The following is a 20,415-nucleotide window of genomic DNA, read 5'->3' as shown; positions in this document are numbered from 1 at the left end:
CAGCCCTTTTTGACGAGTCTATAAGTTTAGCATTACAATTAAACAAATTGTTCAGAGCAGCCCTAACCTCAATCCTTCTCTGGATGCGATCAACACTCGCTCCCTTGTCCAACAAAGACTTCAATTTGTCTCTGGTCCTTGTTACATGGAACATGTAGCCACCACGCTTCTTTCTCATGACCACCATTTTCTCAAGATCCACAGCGTGAACATCTAAAGTCACATTGTTCATTCGAGGTTGAGAGCTGACACAGAGATTCTCCTCAGGCAAGCTCCTTCATCTGCTGATTTCTCGATACATTTCGCTTGCAAAACTCAAACCAAGCACAACAAACAGCGAAAACACAAAGTAGATGATACACTTGTTTTTTTAGGGCCAAACATACTCCTGTAATCCAATCTGGCACGGAACTACAAAATTGAACTTCTTCATGAAAACAAGCAAACGCTTTCAGATTCTCCACCAAATATCTGTACGTTCGATGTTGGAAAAAGCACAAGACAAAACCGTAGTCACTGAAGATGTTTATTAATCTGTGACACGAAATGCTACACTCAAATTCCAGTTGTTTTCTCTCACTCGTGTTTCATGCGTCCTTTCGGTACAGCTGAAGAAGTAAGAAATGAAACAGCTTGCAAGCCGGGCATAAACAAATACAGAAATACTTTGAACCAGCTCAAATAAGCGGTAGAAATGACAACTCATATATTTTTGGGCATCTTGTGGCCTGTCTCTCCAAATCGAGTCGTACAAAACAAACAAACCACACTACATAGCAAAGGCACAAACTGCCCAAAGCACATAGTTTCACAAAAAGATGACGTGACCCACGCAAGCGGGGTACAGAGGGGCGCAGGACAACAAACTGTCCCTGACAGTCTTTATACATAGTGAGATCATATGTCTCATACTTGAGATTACGTAGTAGCGTTGTTCTCATGTACTTGTAAAGGGCCAGAAGAAGGGTCCAACGTATTTCTCATCAGTCCTAAATAAAAAATTCCATTAGCTACAGTTGACTGTGTTGGGCTCATGGGAGTTACAAAGGCAGAAAGAGAGAATCCTACTGAATCAGTCAAGTGTCCTACCAGCATTAGTGGGTTTTCCCTTTCGGCACAATCCTGCCTCACTTTCTCCCAAATCGTGCGAAGATGGCAACCACTGTAGCCCTTGTTTGGAGTAGGTCACATCATGTGGTGAGGTGGTGGGATGCATATCCAGCTGAAATTGTGTATGAAACCTTAGATGCCAAGGCATTTTGATCAACCCGTTCTATTACCAATCTCCTCAATGCAGCGAAATCATCTTTCTCTCCTTTAAAAAAAAACAAAAAAAACAAAAGCACATAGATTGCTTGAACTAGTTTCTATTTTGGGATTTTTAGAGGGCTAGCCATTAGGATTCAATGCGATTCTTTTCACGAAGGCCTATCCAGGGAAATCCAGAGTAAAACGATGATACCCAGACCAAAATGTCTTTTAACCAATCAAAATTAAATGGTGACTTTGAAAAAGGGGTAAAAGCTTGACAAAGTTTGAAATTCTTGATTTCTGTTATCATCCTCCCCGGGTTTATCAAAAAGTGGATAAGAGTTATTATTGCTACTACATATTGCATGGTGTGAATGAGGTGGACGAAGCAATTAGGTGTGTTTAAGCTTATCCACACTATGGATATTTATTCGTTTGGTAGCATTATGCACCTTATAAACAACCTAGGACAACTCACTTTGGAATTAAGATGGTATGAGGATGTTTCAACACACGTTCTGACGATTTTCTTCTTGTTATATGAAGGACTTCATCCTTCCACTTTTCAGTGTTGGGTTTTAAGCTCTTCCCTACACGGACAACCTCTCCTATATCAGTTCTTAATGCCTGTAGATACCTGGAAAAAGTTAGGGTTAGTGTTAGACAATTAAAACGATTTCTTCAGTGCTACTGACAATGATGTTGGGCTACTTCTAGATACCTGCATAATGGCTATTGAGAGCCTCATATTGGGGGCTGAAGAAGAATAACAGAGTGTTCATTATTCCATTATTTCGTGTGAAAAAATGCAATTATTCCGGTGCAAATCAACCATGTATACGAATCTGTTGGGACTTAGCTGAGTTATGCTTTATTTGAAACTAAACCACTGACAACTATGAAAAATGAACTGAGTTGTGAATTACTATGAATATGTCTTGTGTCAGTTTTTTTTCTGTAATATACTTTAAAAGCAACGAGATAGCAGCAAATAATCCTCTGCCATAAATTACAGTTTGTAAGGAAATTTACAAATTTTTGAAATGATAGCTTTTTGCTATTTACGAAGGCTGGCTTTTTATGTTCACCGGCGAAAGTTCAGAAGGAAATATATAAAAAAAAGCAAGTAACTGAACACAACAACTACTTTCATTTTACTTCATTAATCAATTGTTCAGTAAGAAATGACTGATATGGAGAAATTTGGTACTCTTTAAATTGTCTTATGGAAACAGTTAAAAAGACAAAAATTTGGCAAAATCTTATCGTAACTATGGAAACCATAACTACCATTTGCAGTTTTCGAGGACACACCACACTGGGGGTTTTTGGACTGCAAAGCAACAAAGAATTACTGAGAAACTAGATTAGTTCCCCCGGGACTCCACAATCGAAAGCAAAAGTAGCCCCCCCCCCCCCCCCCCCCCGTGACGAAAACTGTGACCACAATATAGATGCGAACAAGAAATACCAGCAAGAGCCAACTTAGCCCTTAAAATTTAACAAATTCACCCTTCTGCACTGAGACAAACTTACCCCCGCTGGAAGCATAAGTGAACGCAGGAGCCGAGGGGGGAGTAGGGTACACATGCGCATATACATCGCCACTGGGCAAATAGGATTATGCTCCAATCGCATTAAAGGTAACCTGAGTCTATTTCGCCAAATTAATCAGTTCTGGACCATTTAAATAACGCTTATAATCCCGCCTGACTCATCTGGCCACTTGATTTTAAAAGGTTTTGATTTGCTGTACCTAGCGGATCCAATCCACATTCCTTCTGTCTTTGTTCAATTAATCATTAAACCAGAAACAGTGTAGCAATTTGAAAAGTGCTCTAGCTGAATTTTTTTTTTGATAAAGTCATTGTGGTATCATCAGCGTATTGCTGAAGCCTTGTTTCTTCTTTCCGATAACAATGTCCTTTATTTCAGAATTTGGTCTAATGGCAGTCGCCAATGTTTCAACAGCCAGAACAAAGAAATAAGGGGAGAGAGGATCACCTTGCCTCACACCTCGCTCAAGCTCAAAATATTCCGAGAAGAAGCCATTATTCAGGGTGCAGCTTTCTATGTTTTTATGTTTTAACCCATCTGATAAAGTCCTCTCCAAAATTGAAGGCTTCCAAACATTTATAAAGGTAATCCCACTCTAATGAGTCGAAAGCTTCGTGAAAATCTATAAAGGTCATGAGACCCGAGATATTTTCATTGAGAGTAAAATCCATAATATCAAAATCGATCTTATGGTTTCCCCGATGTAATGATCCTTAATGTATCCAGGTTGATTGTGATGGATGATACTTGGAAGTACCACCTTTATTCTTGCGGCGAGTACTTTGATCATAGTTTTCGTATCAACGTTTAGAAGTGAGATGGGCTGCCAATTTTCTAAAGAGGAGCAATCTTTTCCTTTTTTTCTCTATAAGAGTAATAACAGCTTGCTTTTGTGACACAGACATTTCGCCTTTTTTAAACACTCATTTACAGAATTAATGAAAGGGTCACTGGCGTTTTTTATTTTGGAACCTATCTAGTAATTTGTAACACTCATTAGCAGAAATTTTACCTTTGCAAGAGTTTTTATCTGTTCCTGATAATTTAGGTATATTGAGATTATCTAGGAAAAGTGAGATTTTCTCACTATTATTCGACGTGCTATTAATGTTCTGATATAATTCCTGGTTAAAACGCTTCTGCTTATTTGAAATCCTGAGAGGACCCGTGGTGAGGAGGCCATTTAAACACAATTTACAAATATGCTTTTTCACATGATTTCTCTTTTTATATTAAGAAAATATTTAGAACTTCTCTCACCATGTTCGTACCACCCGCCTCGTAACCGAATTATTTTTGCTTCAACTTTCTTTTCATAAAATGTTTCCAATTCTTCCTGAGCTATCCAGAGAAGGGTTGAATTTGAGTCATTCTCAAATTTTTTTTTTGCTTTGTTATATTTGTTTTGAAGGTTCATTCCTCTTTTATTGTTTTGCTCTGTTTTTTAGAATGTTTGATTCTTATATTGTATTTCAGCTAATCCCAAACACATCGATGATTTGACAGTTCTTTACGACTTTCCTCTACCCAGACAGGGATCATTTTTTGAGATTGCTTTCACATAATCATCATCATCTAACAAACTGCAATTCATTTTCCAATAACCTGGGCCCGGTGTGCCACACTTATGACCAGAAATGCACCAAACCCTGATTTGGGGTACTTTATATAAGACAGACCTTTTTGTCGTTTTCATATGACTTCATGTTTGACAGAATTATGTGTGTTTTAGTAAGAATTTAGGGTAGGGGACACTTTGTGATGCCTATCATACAGTTCTTGCATCTCATTAGCGTGCATTTCTGGACATATCTCGTGTGCCACCATCTAAAAAGGCAAGCTCTAAGCAAATTGCGGAATGATCAGTTTTGATTGCAGGGATTATGTTCACCAATTACACATAGTCATGCAAATTGTTACATATAAGTCAAGAATCGAGACAATAGAAGATTGACGTTGTTGACTCCTTGTAAAACTCTTAATTCCAGGGTTCTTAATTCTCCACATATCCATTAGGTCTAATTCATTCTGCAATCTAAACCTCAGCAAAAAGCAAAATCTAATTCGCCGACGACAATCCGAGGTAGGGGGATAAGGGAATAAAGACCCCAAAACAACAAAACAAAGGACACAAAGAGCTCCGTTTGGCACAGAGAGAGGTTTATTTGAAGAAATAGGTACAAGAAAATAAAATAAACAAGTGAAAACAATCCTATACTACTTCAAAAAAAAACCTCTCCGCCCACCAAAGGGTGGGAGGGAACGGAAGAAATAAACTAGAACAAGTTGTACAATAATGTGTAGTGAACGAAATTAGAGACTAAATGATCTTGAAAACGAAAGTCACATGCTTATCACGAGTTACAAGTAATAATTAACCGTATGTACAATATTTAACTATATAATAATACCGTATTTGTGGGGCAAATTAAACATTTTAATTGACAATCAAAATATACCAATTCGCCGACGACAATCCGAGGAAGGGGGATAAGGGAATAAAGACCCCAAAACAACAAAACAAAGGACACAAAGAGCTCCGTTTGGCACAGAGAGAGGTCTATTTGAAGAAATAGGTACAAGAAAATATAATAAACAAGTGAAAACAATCCTATACTACTTCAAAATAAACCTCTCCACCCACCAAACCCCAAAAGGAGAAAAAGAAAAGAAAATTATAATAAACTATCAAGACTAGAGAGCTGAGGTCATACGAGAGGCCGCAAGTAATTTAGAGGAGTGGGACAACTCCAAATAAGATTTGTAAGCCTCTGAAGACCAATCCCCAAAAATCTGAATAAGTTCACCAGGGCCCCCTGTATGAAAGGTCCAAGATGCCCCACCCCTTCGAAAGGAGTGACCGTGAAAGGAGCTAGCCTTGGGGACCCCTGCCCGTGCTAAACGTTGAGAAAACCCAACACAAACTTAGCCTTAGTAAGCGGAATAAGAGTACCCGTGGAAGATGGCAAGACGAAGGTAGGGGAGCTGGGAGGAGCAGGTATGAGAGAACACATGATATGATACATGTGAACCGGACATAAGGGGGACCCCGGGATCCTGACCAAAGGGATGGTAAGCTTCCGTTGGCCAAACTGAATAGTTTTGGTCCAATGGAAAGTAACTAAGAGACCGTACAAAGTAGGCGAGATAACCTTTCGACATGACAAATGATTAGGATCAAAGGCCTTACTCTATAAAGGCACAAGATTGGATATACGAGCAAACAGAAAAAAGGCAAACAGAAAGGCGGTAAGAAAAACTATATCGTCAGTAGACGAAAAATCACTAATAGCCGCCACCTCCCACAAAATGAATGGAGTAACCGGTGGAGCGCGGATTGGACAATGTTGTGCCAGACGCGCAATACCCCGTAAAGTAACTTTTAGTTCAAATGACTGGGTGTGAGGGAAGGGTAAACCTGCGATGAGATGTAAAAACTTTACCCCACTTTTGTAATTCTGAACAGATTGAGGTGTCAAAGATCTACTTAAAAACTGACAATAAAGACAGATAGTGTCTATGCTAACTGGTAAATAGTCCAACTTAAAATAAATACAGAATGACAAAAATGTTCTCCATTGAGTCAGATGATTCCGATGAGTGCCCTCAGCATATGCGGCACGGCGAGTGCGCTGCAACTTAGCACGTAGTAGGGCCAACTCCTGACCTATGAGGACAATTACACGGAATCAGTGAAACAAAAGTAAGCATCGGGTACAATAACCTCCTCTAGAGCACTAAACAAAGGCATAGCACAAAACTGGGAAGCATAGCTGTTGTCTAAATGCCAGCGAGATAACAAATCCGCTGCACGGTTCTCAGAACTACTTAAATGGGCGGCTCGCAGTTCAAACTCGTGACGAGCAGCAACGAACCAGAGTTCTTGCAGAGCAGCGGCCAGGAAAGAATCCCGTGCTTTCCCCAAATTGAGCCCCTGAACCACGGCAAAATTATCACAACGCACTAGGATGCGAAGGCCAGGCCAGTGGCGGCCCCACAAGCGTACTGCCACAAGAATGGCTAACAGTTCCAAATTGTGAATGGCCAGAGATTGCTGAAGTATGCCAGGCGGGAAAACAGCATGAAAATAATGAGTACTCGACAAGCCACCACAGCCAGTAAGACAGGCATCGGTAGAGAAGATGGCATCAGATTCAGTCCAGACATTACTTGGAATTACAGAGACACCATTATAAATGCGTAAGAATCGTAGCCACCACAAAACATCCTTTCAAAATTCGGCAGAAAGCTTGACATGATGATGGTTTTGTCTGACAGTGCGCAGTAAAACCAACATCCGTGACAAAAACAATCGACTTTGCCGCACACATTTACAAACGAAGGCCAATTTACCAATTAGAGACTGCACTTGAGGACTGAGGGGTGGAGCGCTTTTGCTCTTTAGCCTTTTTGTGGGAACCCGCAAGCGTATGATTCTCCAAATGGAGGAAAGAATCCACCTAGTTATAGCCTGCAAACAGGCTTCCCGGCACACTCGTTCATGGGAACTCGTTTGCATGAAAACTCCTTAGAGCGGGCCATTCATTAATAGACGCTAAATACATCAGGGAACCCAAATGTTCAGTTCGATGTTCTTGTTCGCGAGTAGATACTTGAGGCAACAATAAAATGGCACTGTAGCCGGCTACAAATTCCTGTAATGAAAGTTCATCGTAACTGACTTTTTTTGTTACATACCCCCATGCTTAGTTCGCTGTGAGGCCAGAATTGCCTCTGTACCACCCGAGAGGCAATTTTAGCGGTTTTTCCCGATTTTAGGCCGCGCTCACGTCATGCTCACCAAGATTTTCTCTCCGACCAGGAGTCAATGTGATCTTACGGGTTACAGCAATTAAGGCCAGTCAGAATGATGGTTACCACTGGTATGCATGACCCTATCTTGTCTTTGTTCAAATTTTCTATGCTAGTTTCCCAGCTGCTAAACAATTTGTGGTCGTAAAATGTGTTTAAAAGTAATTTTTGCTTCTTTTGTAAAGCAGCATTCCGTTTTAGTCATGTAAACTTTAAGTGATCATGGTTTTCATGTTGACCTCATTTGCATATTGATAAGAGATAAACAACATTTATTCATTACAAATACTGTTGTTTCAAGTAAACTTTACAGACTTTTTTATTTTTGCTGTAGAAACATTGCCTTAAGCAATCTATAAATCATTTTAAATTCAATTGAAGAGATGCCGCGTCTCTACAGACAAGGACTGTTGAGGTCCTACTATTTATATATGAACTGAATAAGGCGGAATAAGCACACAGCCAAACGAAATAAAAAGCAATAGCGTACTCAACATTTTTCTTTTTTTTAAGGCCAGAGGTATCGCTCATTGAAATGTCATTTTATCGCTTGGGATATTACGAGTGTACCAGGTGATTAAACACAGTGTATATTTTTGGTCAAATTTGAGCACTTCGCACCTTCTGACTTTTGGATTGACATTTCTGAACAACAATAGACAATTGAACAAAACTGTTGCATATGGTTAATGTACCAGTGAAAGCACATAATTGTGACAAATATCAGGGAAATTGGCGAAGTGCACTGTAGACTCGCCTGCCTGGTCCTCACATGGACTCTCTCTTAAATGCATCTACTCGTCCTACTACATTGGTGTCCTAGCACATTATCATTTTGTTGCAATGCCCACATTGAACTTTCCAGGGCCAGTTGAGTCCTCCCACCGTTTAACTTGACCGTTTGTGACTCATCTTTGTTGAGCATCGATCCATTTAATTTTCCAAGCTCTACAATGAGAAAGAATGAACAAGCTTACTTATTTTTCTTCTCCATAATTTTTTTCCTTTGGAGGCCTTCGGGTGGCTTGAAAACTGCAAAGAAGCCTCCATCCAACTTGGTCTTATCCTCTTCGGATAAAATTTTCGCAGCTTTCTGAGATTCTGGTGAAGTTGAATTTTTGATGCCGTAAGAAGATCCGACCTTAAAAAAAAAATAGTGGATTTTCAAGGGGCAAATAGCATTTCTACCGGGTACACCATCACTGGAAAATAAAGAGGAAATGTAAGCAGATAATGACGAACAGGTCTAACACTAACCTAACTTACCGTAAAAGCTCTACTAGGTCCCCGAGTGAGCCTATTTTATTTCAGGCCTTATTAACGAGGGACTTAACAGAGAGGATGGAGTGCTTATTTCAAATCTTGAAACTGACATCATTCTCATCTTAAAAAAATTGTTCAAATCTCAAACAAATGCACTGAAACTTTAAATTGGACAGATTATTTATCAAAGAATTTTAGCAGTATTTGATGCATCAACAACCAACTGGGCTTCATAAAGTGGGCTTTGCAATAGGGAATGTGAGGGGCAAATTATAAATGCTGTGCTCCAAAAGGGTGAGGTGGGGTGACCTTGCGTGGGTTATTAGAGAGGGCAGGTTATTATAAAAACCAACCTCTAAATGGGGGGGTGGGAGGGTAGTGGAGGGGGAGGGCTTATAGAACTTTTCCTTATGGAATAAAACAATTTTCTTCAGTAATAGCAATTAAATATTTGCGGGACAGAACCGAGTTATTATGTTTGATTACCTTGCAGTTTATCAACCTGATTTCGAATGGTCGGCATTTCTTGTTACCATTTGTGAGTCTGTGTTGATTGATGTTCTTTCTCCAGCAGTGTCAAGCCTCCCAAGGCGTAATTCTATCTTGTCTCCAATTCTGGCCTGTCTTGCAATGTTATCAAGACCACCAACCACTCTAAAATGCGTAAAAAGTTTACTTATTCCAGGGTAAATAGTATAATCCTATTTTTTGAGCTTCTTCGTTAAAAAGACATCCATTTTTTTTAAACAGGAATTAATCGCTGTATAGCTCGCTGTAAGATAGTATGCTCCTTTCATGACAGCATGAACATTCAGGGTCACTCAAGTTTATAATATTTGAGCTAACTGATAATATAAAGCTATGAATTTGGAATGGGTTCTCTTTTTTCCTGCAGAAACATGAGTATAGTTATTCCAATACAATTGTTCACCTCATCTCAGGCTCAAACACCATTCACTTCGCTGAATTATAAGTTGTTAAAGAATGGCAGAATTGAAGGACTGTAAGTCTTATGCAAATTACGATTTTATGAATAAAATTAAGTCTTACGATATCAATAAACAAACCAAAACTTACCGAAGTAGCTCTTTCAGCTGCTGCAATTTGTGCAAGGAACAAGGCAGCTTTATGCGAAATTTTTCCTTACCGACAAAATCCTTTGGCGCTGCCCCAAGCTTGTAAAATTAGGCAGCACATTTAATTACTTCGACATTCGCCACTTTGTCCGCCATCTTTCCACGTGCTTTTGTGACCCTTTCGAAGCTTTGAAGCCTGGCCTTATATCAAATTACCTCCCCACCCCTCCCCACATAGCCATGGACACAGAGGAAAGCCCTGACTGACTTGGTCTAGCCCTAAAAGGCAATCCTTTGTTAAAGAGAGAAGCTTTAAGCAAGATAAAGGTACTGCTCAGTCTTCTGAACCTCTTAACTCTGTTTGAATAACCGCCACAAAAACACGCAAAAACCGAACACCACGAGCTAAATTTATGATTTCCCGCAACTGCATGATAATTTCTTAACCGTAAACCTAAACCGCCAGATAAATGTGAATGAAACCGCAAACCTGCACTCAAAATTGGCTGAAACTGCCAAACCGCCACACTATAATAGACCCTCTGTACAGCAGGAGGCTGAACAGCCGGAGCCTCGGGCTGTGCATCAGGTTGTATGGGTGGTTCTTGAAAACTGCCCGAATATCTGCTGCGAGAGGGGCTATCGGAACCTGAGCCATGAGGTGCAGCGATGGAAGAGACAGGAATAAAGCGAAATCTCCTAGTACGGGTCTAGAGACCTTAAACTTTGGTGGAACTGACTGAATAAACAAGTAACTACTCTTAAATAGGGCAGAAAGGCTCGTGAGAGTGCTATGTATTCCCCTGGGTCGCGCTGGGACTTTGAGGAATGTACAGTGGCTCAGTTTGGCTCTGCACGTGTATTCCCCAGGTGATAATAGTTCATGAGACTTGAACTTGGATCAGAAGTCATTGGTTCTTTGATTACTTTCTTTGCGAGGTAACCAATTTTTTCTGCCAAACCAGTCGCTGTTGTGGCATTGGTCATTGTTTTTACAAGTTTATTATCGCTCATATTTTATTTCACAATTTTTAATCCATTTGTCTCAATTTTGAATCTTTTGGCTCTTCAAGCTTTGCTTTTGCTTCTCTCTGGGCTTCTTGTTCAAGCTACGCCTCGGCTGACGAGCAATCAGTTCTCTATGAGCTGTTTGTACTTTTCTCTCTGGTTTAACACGGTGCATCAACTCTTTTCTCTTGTAATATAACCCTGCAAGAGAAAGAACAATACTGGCAACCGAAAGTATTTGAGTCAGTGAAAACGAACTCGATTCTTGGGTTGATTCTTGCTTGCTCTCAACATTTGAGTTTTTTTTTCTCGCTATTGTTCGAGCTTTGCTGTTGCTCGTTTCTTTGCTTGTCTCACTTTTCTGTTATGTTTAGCAAGTTATTTTCCAGCTGCAATTCTTCCTGGGTTTTGTTTTGTTTTTTTAACAGTTGATGTTACTTGGTCGGCAGCTTTGCTGCCTTCTAACACCCTTATTGGAGGTGCTGCAAAGGTCTGTGCTGAAGATTTTTCAGGTTCTTGATTTTCCATTTTGATATTTTAAATGATTTTTGAAAGTTCTTATTTAAGTTTTTTTGTCTACAATTCACCAGCAATCACGTTGAGATCCAAGTTCTTGTCCAAGTTCTTATTCAAGTACTTTCCAAGTTCTTATTCAAGTTCTTATCAAGTTCTTCTTGAAATTTTAAATTATTTGCAGTCAGAAGAGCAGCACTAGCGGCTGCCGCCTCAAATACAATCCACCAGCAATCACATTAAGCTCTCTCTTGACCATGAAATCCTTGTTCAAATCTCTCAAAAGCTCATCCTGATCAAGAGGAAGAAAATACCACAGTGCCCGGTAACTCAGTTGCAGAAATGTATCAACTATTGCATCACAAGTTTTTGAAGACAGCAAGACCTCGTAACGTTTAAAATATTTCTCAACATCTTTTTTGAAAGCCTCTTCATTTGTTCTTGAGAGAGTTCAACTCCAATCATTTCCTTGCAATGTCCACTTGCCGCCAATATTGCAAGCTCTTCTCGATGATCTGATTCGGAAGTTGGTTCGGTTTCAAGAATGTTCATGACATAACTCGAAGAGTCGCCGAAGGTTTCTTTCATTGCTTCTTGTTCAGTTATTTCCATTTTAAATGAAATGAAAATAATTTCATTCATGAATGCATTTCCATTCCGAAGGGATGGCTGAGTGAGAAATCAAGATGAGAATACTTTACTTCTTTCAACTTATTAATCGCTTCAATCTTTTCATCTTTTATTAAATCACCAGGGTAATCTTCAAAAACAGCTTTCGTGTCTTTTGCTGATGGTGTATAGAATAAAACCAAACAAGCAATATTCTCTCTGAAAGGCTTTGCGATACTTGCCATTTGCTGTGTCAGGACCCAAACGCTGATTCCCTTATGTCTTGCGGAAAATGCCAGGTTCACCAGTTTATTTGTCCTGTTTTTCACATCTTCTGAAGAAGCACAATGATCGAGAATCAGCAATGTATTTGTTCCATCGAGGGCAAAACTGATGATCCTCAACCAATCATTGATTTGATCTTGTTCCGGAATGATCACAAAAAAGTCTTTGTCATTCTCTGCAAATCCATCCTAGGTTTTGTTGGGCAAAGAAGGAACATATAGTCAAACTTCGGAATGAATTCATTTCTCAGAAAATTAACCAAATAATTTGTTTTCCTGCAATTTGTTGGACCAACTATCAATGCATTGAGTGGAATATTATCAGGATTCATTATCTTATTTTATAATGTCCAATTGCAAAAGTGTTGATTCAATCTTCCACAATCACTCTCTTTTCATCATTTGCACTCAGAGCTATCTTGTTAACGGTTTCACTGAAAATTTCAAGTTTACCGTAAATGATCTAATGAACACCGGGGGCGTTTATTAAATTTCAAGGGTGCGAGGGGGGCATTTAAAAGATAAGAGGTGTTTATTCTAATAACTGTAACATAGTTACCTGAATATGGTATTATAATAACCTAAATGACAGAGCTTTAGCCGATTATCACGTCCGTCTGCTGATAAGACTAAACCGTCTACAAATCCATAACGGTATATGGTATACGGTATACAAAGCGTCGGAAAAGGCTACTGGTAGTTTTTCTTAGTTCTCAATGTCAACATCCGAGTCCTCGTCCAGCACCATGGTATTTTCATCACTGGCCTCTTCAATTTCTGAGTTAGTTATTGCTTGAAATGGGTCTGGAAGAGTTGGCTCATCAAGCACGGAAAGTTGTGTCTCAACTGCTCTGCCCCTGCTGCGCATGGTTGGCCTTTCTTGAAACAATGGATCTCTGAATCTTGAGAGCCATCAACGGCTAGATTTAATGCGCAGGACTTGAATGACTTTGTAATTACCTCAGTGAGGAGCCGTGCCCAGGCGGCCAACACCCATTCTACCATGGTCTTTCTCGGAGGCGGTCGCATGTTTCCCGCTTCTGTAAATTCTTGGACGCCACTAGCCATCCACTCATCATACTGTTCAGATACTAATGCTTTGAAAGACTTGTTCCAGCTTACGTCTGGTGCCTGGACGTATTTCATACAACCACTGGGAACTATGACTTGATCACAATTGATTTGGCGAAGCGCCTCCTTGACACTCTGCATCATATGACACTCATAAGAGTCCCAGGCTAGTAAGCGTCTGTTGAAAGAAAATGCTCGCAAGACGGTTTTCACCCAATTCAGAGTCAACTCTTCATTCATCCAGGCATTAGATTATGTGGTTACAATGCATTTATGCCTGAAATCTTCCTTTAGTTTCTTTGTTTCGCGCTTTGCTGCACGAAAAACAATGAATGGTTTCAGTTTTGTGTTGGGAATGCGGATACAACACTAGTCACTCTCAATCTCGATTTAGCTTCTTTTAATGGTCACAGTTAAAATCACTCCCTATGTCTTGGTGTCTTGTCAACTTCGATCACAAAAGCTTCAAAGGTTCCTATAACTACGCCCTTTCGGAGGTTGCTAAGGTAACACGATTGACGTCAATGCTATATGATTCATGAATATCTCATGTAACGCTAACTGATTGTCACGTGCTAGATATTTCCAACATCTTTCCCCCATGTGCTTTCATGTGGAAGCACATGTAAACAGGGGAAATCGCATAATGTCATTTAAACATCAAGAAATTAGAAACAAAACGAATTAATATATGTCATAGTTCGTTCAAAAAACTCTTAGTGTTCTCTTCGACAGCACAGTTCCATTGATTACTCAGTTTTCTCCGTCCTTAATAACGTCTTGAATACGCAGTTCAGCGGCCACCGCAGCATCCCTCCGTGGTCGGAAAGCTAGTGCTTCAACATTTAAATGAGACAGCGTTGTGCTTTGTCACACGAACTCCAGAGGGTACAGGTGCTGGATCGCTCTCTCCAGGAACGTTTTCCCAGCACGCAGCTTCACCGCCCGCACTACCCCATCTCGGCCCTTAAAGAGCTCTTCCACTATACCAAGAGGCCACTTTCCACGATTTTTTTCTTCTGAACGAATGATCACGACATCTCCGATCTCCAGAGGGCTTGATTTACCACGGCCATTGAGGTTGTGTCGTTCTCTCAGTGCGGTGAGATATTCACGTGTCCAGCGCTTCCACAAAGCATCTTTGCAGCTCCTGAGGTACTTCTCCCGTCTTTGCAGGTGATAATCTTCCTCTCTCCACGGTTCTCGCTCTGGCAGACGAATAGATTGCTGGAATAGGAAAGAGGCTGGGGTAAGGAGAGGGAGCTGGACATCATCCTCAACATAGGACTGGGGGCGGCGATTGAGCTGAGAATCTACGTCTCGGACAACTTCGTTCAGCCCTGACCAGGATAGCAGCCCTCCCCCGATGACTTTGTAGAATGCGCGTTTAAATAGGCCCACTAGTCGCTCAAACTGACCGCCCCACCAGGGCGCTTGACTCAAGTTGAATCTCCAAGTGATCTTCTCTGATGCTAAGTAACCTTGAACCTGCTCGTCTTTCTGGATTTCTTTCAGTAAATTTGCTGCTCCCACAAACATTCCCCAGTTATCCGAGAAGATTTTCACCGGTCGTCCACGTCTTGCAATGAAGCGTTGCAAGACTTCCAGGTACAACGTTCTCGTTAAGCTACATGCGTAAAGCACCAGGTGGGCCTTCCCTTCCACTCACGCAGATTTGTTGTACTTAATCGACCAAGCGAAATCCACACCAATAACTTCAAAAGGAGTGGAGCCCTTTGTTCTCTCTGGCGGCAATAAACCGGGAGGTGGGGTCGCGAGAGCAACTGCCTGGAAACGTTTGCATCCGTAACACTGCTTGATGACCTTCTTCACCAGGCGCCTCAAGCGTGGAATCCAGAACTCTTCTCTTAGTTTAGCCATCGTAAGGCCCACTCCCCCGTGGAGTGTGACTAAATGTGACATCATCACCAGCTTCTCTGTGTAGGGGTGAGTATCAGGGAGATAAATAGGGTAATCCCCCAGAATTTGTCCTCGGCACTACAGGAGACCCTCCCTTCCTTTCTGCAAGTTTAACTGGAGGCTGTCGTCGCCGAACTTCTCTGATCTCTTTCCACTCTCTTGCGCTTGCGTAATCCAGAAGTGCTTCCTCTGCTTGATCTCCTCAGTTGTAAGTGGTCCTTTGGTTCTCTCTTTGTTGGGCTTCCGGGAGTTGTTCACAAAACGTGATATCCAGCCACAAACTCTCAATGTTTTCCACAAAGCGAACTTCTCTAGCAGCGCATCAAATTCATCTGTAACAACATGCGCCACAGTGAATATTTATCGTGTCACTTTTGCTTCTGCTTGACTTTGGGGGGTACTACTCGTAACGATATCGCTTGGACAGTTCTCTTTGTCTGAAAACCACTTGGGTCCTTTCCACCACAGCTCCTCTCCTTGTACACTTCCACCGCGACTTGGGAGGTCTGCGGGGTTCTCTTGGGTTGTCACATGGCGCCATTTCACGTCTGAATGTTGCTGGATCTTGCTGACCCGGTTTCCAACGAATTGTTTGTAATCACCATCTCCCCTTATCCAGTGCAAGGCCACTGTGCTATCCAGCCAACAGTAAAGTTCTTGGACAGGGAAACCCTCCAGCGCATCTCTCGTGTTGGTGATCAGATTTACCGCCATATGTCCCGAAACTTGTTCAAGACGGGGAATGGTCAGGCCTTGCTTTGCCAAACTCGCTTTTGCAGTTACAAGCCCCACGTTGACTCCAGATGGCTGGGTGACCACGGCATACAAGGGGCTGAAACTATTTTGCCACTCGCGTCTCCGAAGCAGTGAAGGTCGATGTTTGTGATTTTCTCTCTGTGCACTGTAAGGGGTCTGGGTACAGTTATGCTTGCCGGCAACCCTTCTTCCCATCGGGATATCTCCTTGGCTAGATTTTCCGGTAACTCTTAATCCCATGCTATTTTTAGTTCGCAGGCCTTGCGGTAAAGCAATTTCCAACTCAGCGTTCTGGGCAAGGCCAAACCAAGCGGGTCATAAACCTTGGACAGTTTTCCCAGTAAGCTTCTCTTGGTAGACTGGGCACGTTCAGTGGGGAAACTGATGTCAATGTCGTCGTTCTCCATGTTCCACGAAACTCCAAGGAGTGCCCCCACCCCCCTTGGGGGACCCCCCAACTGCTGCTTTGCATATGTCTCACAGTTCTGATTTGAACTGACCGCATCAAGCTCTGCGGCGTTCGAATGCCACTTGTGAAATGTGAATCCACCTTGCGCGAATATCTCGGTAGAGGTCTCTTTGACCTGCCTAGCAGCCTCTACAGTAGGTCCACCATTGATCAGATCGTCAACGTACAGGCTCCTCTCAATCTCTTTACGATCTCTGGGTAGGCTTTGCGGCAGTTCTCCAGGTGTTGCTTTATCACTCCCCTTAGCAGGAAAGGTGACGAGGAAAGACCAAACAATGTTCTCGTGAATCTCAAGGTTTCCACCCTCCTCGTCTCAAGATCAGCAATCCAATGGAACCGCATGGCATGACGGCCCTGCTGGCTGATCCTAACTTGTAAGAAGGCTTGCTTCATATTGCCTGTCGTAAGAACCGGGTGAAATCTTGCCGGCACCAGCACAGCCCATAGTTGATTTTGAAGAGGTGGACCCGCATGAAGGTAGTCATTGAGTGAGGGTGCTTTGTCATGCCCCTGAGCTGAAGCGTCATAGACGATACGAAGCTTAGTACTTTCAGGGGTCTCTCTAATCACTGGTTTGTGTGGTATGTAAAATTCTCGTCCCACAACGTGTTCTCCTGCTGGCTCCACGATTCCCTCAGCAAGTTGTTCTTTAATGATAGCATCGTACTGCTCAAGAAGTCCTTGCTTCTCAAGTTTCCGAACATCACTGTCCAGCCGCTTTATGCTTCCCGCCTTGTTGTTAGGCAGTGAAGGGTGGTTCCCTTTCCATGGTAATCCAGTCTCGTACCAGCCCTCTGCGCTTCGATGCTACTGCTCTTTGAACTCGTCGCACACGTCTGCTTGTTTTCTTTTGTCTTGTATTCCCAGTACGTCCAGTTTGCAGAGTTCTTCGTAGTCTGCGGTCGCTGTTTGTGTCAAAAGCATGCTTGAGATGTCAATCTCTTTCCCTGGTGACATGATTGTCCAGCCAAACTGTGTCAGCTCCACAACAGGTTCTCCAGGTCGTCCAATTCTTGGTTTTGTTTCTGTGCGAATCTTCGCGTATTCACTCACGCCCGGTATAATGTGTACTGGCAGTTGAGGCTTCTCATCTCGATCAGTCATGTCTATTCCCATAAGATGAGGGTATTTCGCGATCACTTCAGCATATCTCGGGTTGTCAAGTGATAACAAAGTCTCACGATCCACTTTCGTGACTTCCGTTTTCAATTGAAACTTCCCGTTGAGGCTGTTAATCGTGAGGTCATACACACCGATCACCTTATTCACAGATCCTAGCATCATCTCTATACGCTTGAATTCTTTTAGAATTTGTTGAATGCTAAGATGGTCTAGAAGAGCCGACGACCCATATGAGCTGCCTTTCCCCGTGTCGAGAAGTGCACGATATTTAAACCCGTTCACCTCTACCACAACAACAGGATAAATGACTTGGCCCGATGCGCTTTTGTCTTGTGTCGTCAAAAATCTTCCGTTCATTGGTTGGGTTGTGTGGTCACAAATCGACGTGTGGTGTTTACGTTGGCAGTTTTGGCATCAGTGACTCCTGCAGCTATCAGCTCTATGTCTGTCACCGGTGCAATTAAAACATAATTGTTTCCTGCTGAGAATCCTTCTCTGTTCTCCAACGCCGACCACTTTGGAACATTTAGCGGAAATGTGGTCGATTTTATCACAATAAACACACGCCCGCAGCTGTCGTCCGATTTCCTGTTGGGTTTGATAAGACCTTCTACGTGGATTCCCGTCATGTTTCTCATTCTTTCTGAAAGGTGTGCTAGTATTTTCGCTCTCTTTGGTAACCGGATTGATTTCTTTCCAACGCTTAATTGCTGGCAATAATTGACTAAAATCCCATTCTTGCCACCCGTCTCGTCCCCGCACCAAATCAGCCTTAATTCCCTTCAATTTGTCCAACACTGCCCTCACGTTCCCTGAGACTTCAGGCAATTTGCCTAGCGTCTCCAGACTTTGTACGTTGCACAAACGTTTTTTGGTAAAATTCATCGACTTGTTTGGGTTCTCACTCGGTATGGTTGGTAAGCTCATGATGTTGTTTACGTACGCATTAATTATTTCCGAAGTCTTCCCATATTTGCTCTTAAGGATGTTTTTCGCCCTTTCGTATCCCTCAGTGGTGAATGGGAGCCCATCAATATCAGCACGTACTTTTGGTAAGACAAGTTCCTTTAAGTAAGCAAATTTCGTCACTGATGGCAGATTAGTTGGACGCAAAATTTATTCCAAAACGGAAGCCATTGTTCAAACGTCCCCCCAAACTTGGTAATACTTGGTTTTGGTAGCTTTGTGTGCGAACCACTTTGCTCCCCTTGTTTCCCCCTTTTGAACTCTTCTGATTTCTTCTCATACTCCAGTTTCATTTCTAGTTTTTCCTTTTCGATTTGGAGTTGTTTCTCTCTTTCTATGGCTCGCAATTCATCTTCTTTTTCCTTTTCGGCTAATTGCGAACGTTGTCTCGCCTCACTCAGGCATTTCCGCAGATATTCAACTTCAATGTCCAAACCCTCAATTTTTTCATCTTTTCCACTACTCCACTCACCTACCTCTTCTATCGAATCACCCTCTCTCAGCTTTTTGGCGTCAATCTTCACCTTAATCTCGTCCACCTCTCTGGCCAACGCTGCCAATGCATCTACGTGCCTCTCAAGGGTTTCGATGTTCTTCTTCGCGACAATCTCCTTTCCCTTGCTTTGTTTAAACTACAGGAGTTGAAGTTTCGTGTTCAGTAGTTTTTCCAGGTCCATCTCTTCGCGTGTGTGTCCCGTCGGAGGTGCCACTTAGTGTTGGGAATGCGGATACACTAGTCACTCTCAATCTTGATTTAGCTTCTTTAATGGTCACAGTTAAAATCACTCCCTATGTCTCGGTGTCTTGTCAACTTCGATCACAAAAGCTTCAAAGGTTCCCATAACTACGCCCTTTCGGAGGTTGCTAAGGTAACACGATTGACGTCAATGCTATATGATTCATGAATATCTCATGTAACGCTAACTGATTGTCACGTGCTAGATATTTCCAACATCTGTTTTGTACCGTCAGCTCGTGCAGATAAACATACAGTACCCATACTACTGTCAACAGTAGTGTTTGAGACCATATCATCCCACACAGGGGTTTCATCCATAGCTATGATACAAGAAGGCTGATACTCGTGTCGTTGAGAAAGTCTTCGAATCTGAAGGATATAAGATAGCAATTTGTCAATCAGGCGATGAGGGTCTTGCTGCGCAGTAGTGGTCTTTCTTCTGAGCGAAAGCCCATGCCGGAGCATAAACTTTTGAAGCCATTCTTCAGTGGCTTTAAACATATCTTGTTCGTCTTCTGGGCACCTTTCATCATACGAGTGTTTTGCCTTGACCATAATGAGTTTTCGGGAAACTCTTAGCCCGTTAGCTCTTCTTCCTTAAATCCATTCAAGGATTATGTCGTCAAGATCACTATCCACAGCCTTTGGTCCCCCTCCATCAAGCTTTTTTCTTCCCTGGCCTTTGTGCTTTTCTTTCAGTTCTACGGTCGACTGTTTATTCTTACGCCATTCGTCGATGCGCTTCACATCCACTTTGTATTTCTTTGCTGCTGCGTTGTTAGATACCCTTTCTGCATATTCTATTGCCTTGAGTTTGAGGGACATGTCGTAGTTTCGCCTTTTCTCACCTTTGTGCGATATAGCTGCATCGTGCGAACTAGACATTGCAAGCAAAGATACCGGTACTATAAGTACTGAAGCTCTAGGAACTTCTGTGTGATTTACTTTTATTGCATAATAACCAAAACCTTCCAAAGGTCAATCATATCAGATTTCACG

General features: G+C 42.0%; 2 protein-coding genes, 1 long non-coding RNA gene and 1 pseudogene across 3 annotated transcripts; all 4 read right to left on the bottom strand.

Moving 5' to 3' along the window:
- Positions 1 to 4,882: 4,882 nt before the first annotated feature.
- On the bottom strand, positions 4,883 to 6,491 carry LOC146460052 (uncharacterized; annotated as a pseudogene).
- Positions 6,492 to 8,078: 1,587 nt separating this feature from the next.
- LOC146460051 (uncharacterized) lies at positions 8,079 to 9,737 on the bottom strand. Its single transcript, XR_014857766.1, has 2 exons — positions 9,370 to 9,737; positions 8,079 to 8,568 (listed from the first exon to the last, which is right to left on the bottom strand). It is a non-coding gene; the product is annotated as an uncharacterized LOC146460051 (long non-coding RNA).
- Positions 9,738 to 14,314: 4,577 nt separating this feature from the next.
- On the bottom strand, positions 14,315 to 15,325 carry LOC146460050 (uncharacterized). The gene is made up of 2 exons (XM_085088780.1): positions 15,114 to 15,325; positions 14,315 to 15,023 (listed from the first exon to the last, which is right to left on the bottom strand). The coding sequence occupies exons 1-2, from the start codon at positions 15,323 to 15,325 to the stop codon at positions 14,315 to 14,317; spliced, it is 921 nt and encodes a 306-aa protein (XP_084944906.1).
- Positions 15,326 to 16,350: 1,025 nt separating this feature from the next.
- LOC146460049 (uncharacterized) lies at positions 16,351 to 17,034 on the bottom strand. Its single transcript, XM_085088779.1, has 2 exons — positions 16,962 to 17,034; positions 16,351 to 16,901 (listed from the first exon to the last, which is right to left on the bottom strand). Exons 1-2 carry the CDS (start codon positions 17,032 to 17,034, stop codon positions 16,351 to 16,353), a joined length of 624 nt encoding a protein of 207 aa, XP_084944905.1.
- Positions 17,035 to 20,415: the final 3,381 nt, after the last annotated feature.

Source organism: Pavona decussata, unplaced genomic scaffold (genome assembly GCF_977016875.1).
Source record: "Pavona decussata unplaced genomic scaffold, jaPavDecu1.1 SCAFFOLD_215, whole genome shotgun sequence".
NCBI classification, from domain to species: domain Eukaryota; kingdom Metazoa; phylum Cnidaria; class Anthozoa; order Scleractinia; family Agariciidae; genus Pavona; species Pavona decussata.
The sequence above is the reverse complement of the archived record's forward strand: the minus strand, read 5'-3'. Positions and strand labels throughout refer to the sequence as shown.

What these genes read in the sequence shown, in the direction of transcription:
- LOC146460050 (XM_085088780.1), bottom strand. Translation starts at nt 15,325, where the DNA reads ATGGCTAAACTAAGAGAAGAGTTCTGGATTCCACGCTTGAGGCGCCTG. An exon ending in ATTAAGTACAACAAATCTGC is followed by an intron (nt 15,024 to 15,113) that starts GTGAGTGGAAGG and finishes CTTCATTGCAAG; the next exon opens with ACGTGGACGACCGGTGAAAA.
- LOC146460049 (XM_085088779.1), bottom strand. Translation starts at nt 17,034, where the DNA reads ATGGGCTGTGCTGGTGCCGGCAAGATTTCACCCGGTTCTTACGACAGG. An exon ending in TGAAGCAAGCCTTCTTACAA is followed by an intron (nt 16,902 to 16,961) that starts GTTAGGATCAGC and finishes GCTGATCTTGAG; the next exon opens with ACGAGGAGGGTGGAAACCTT.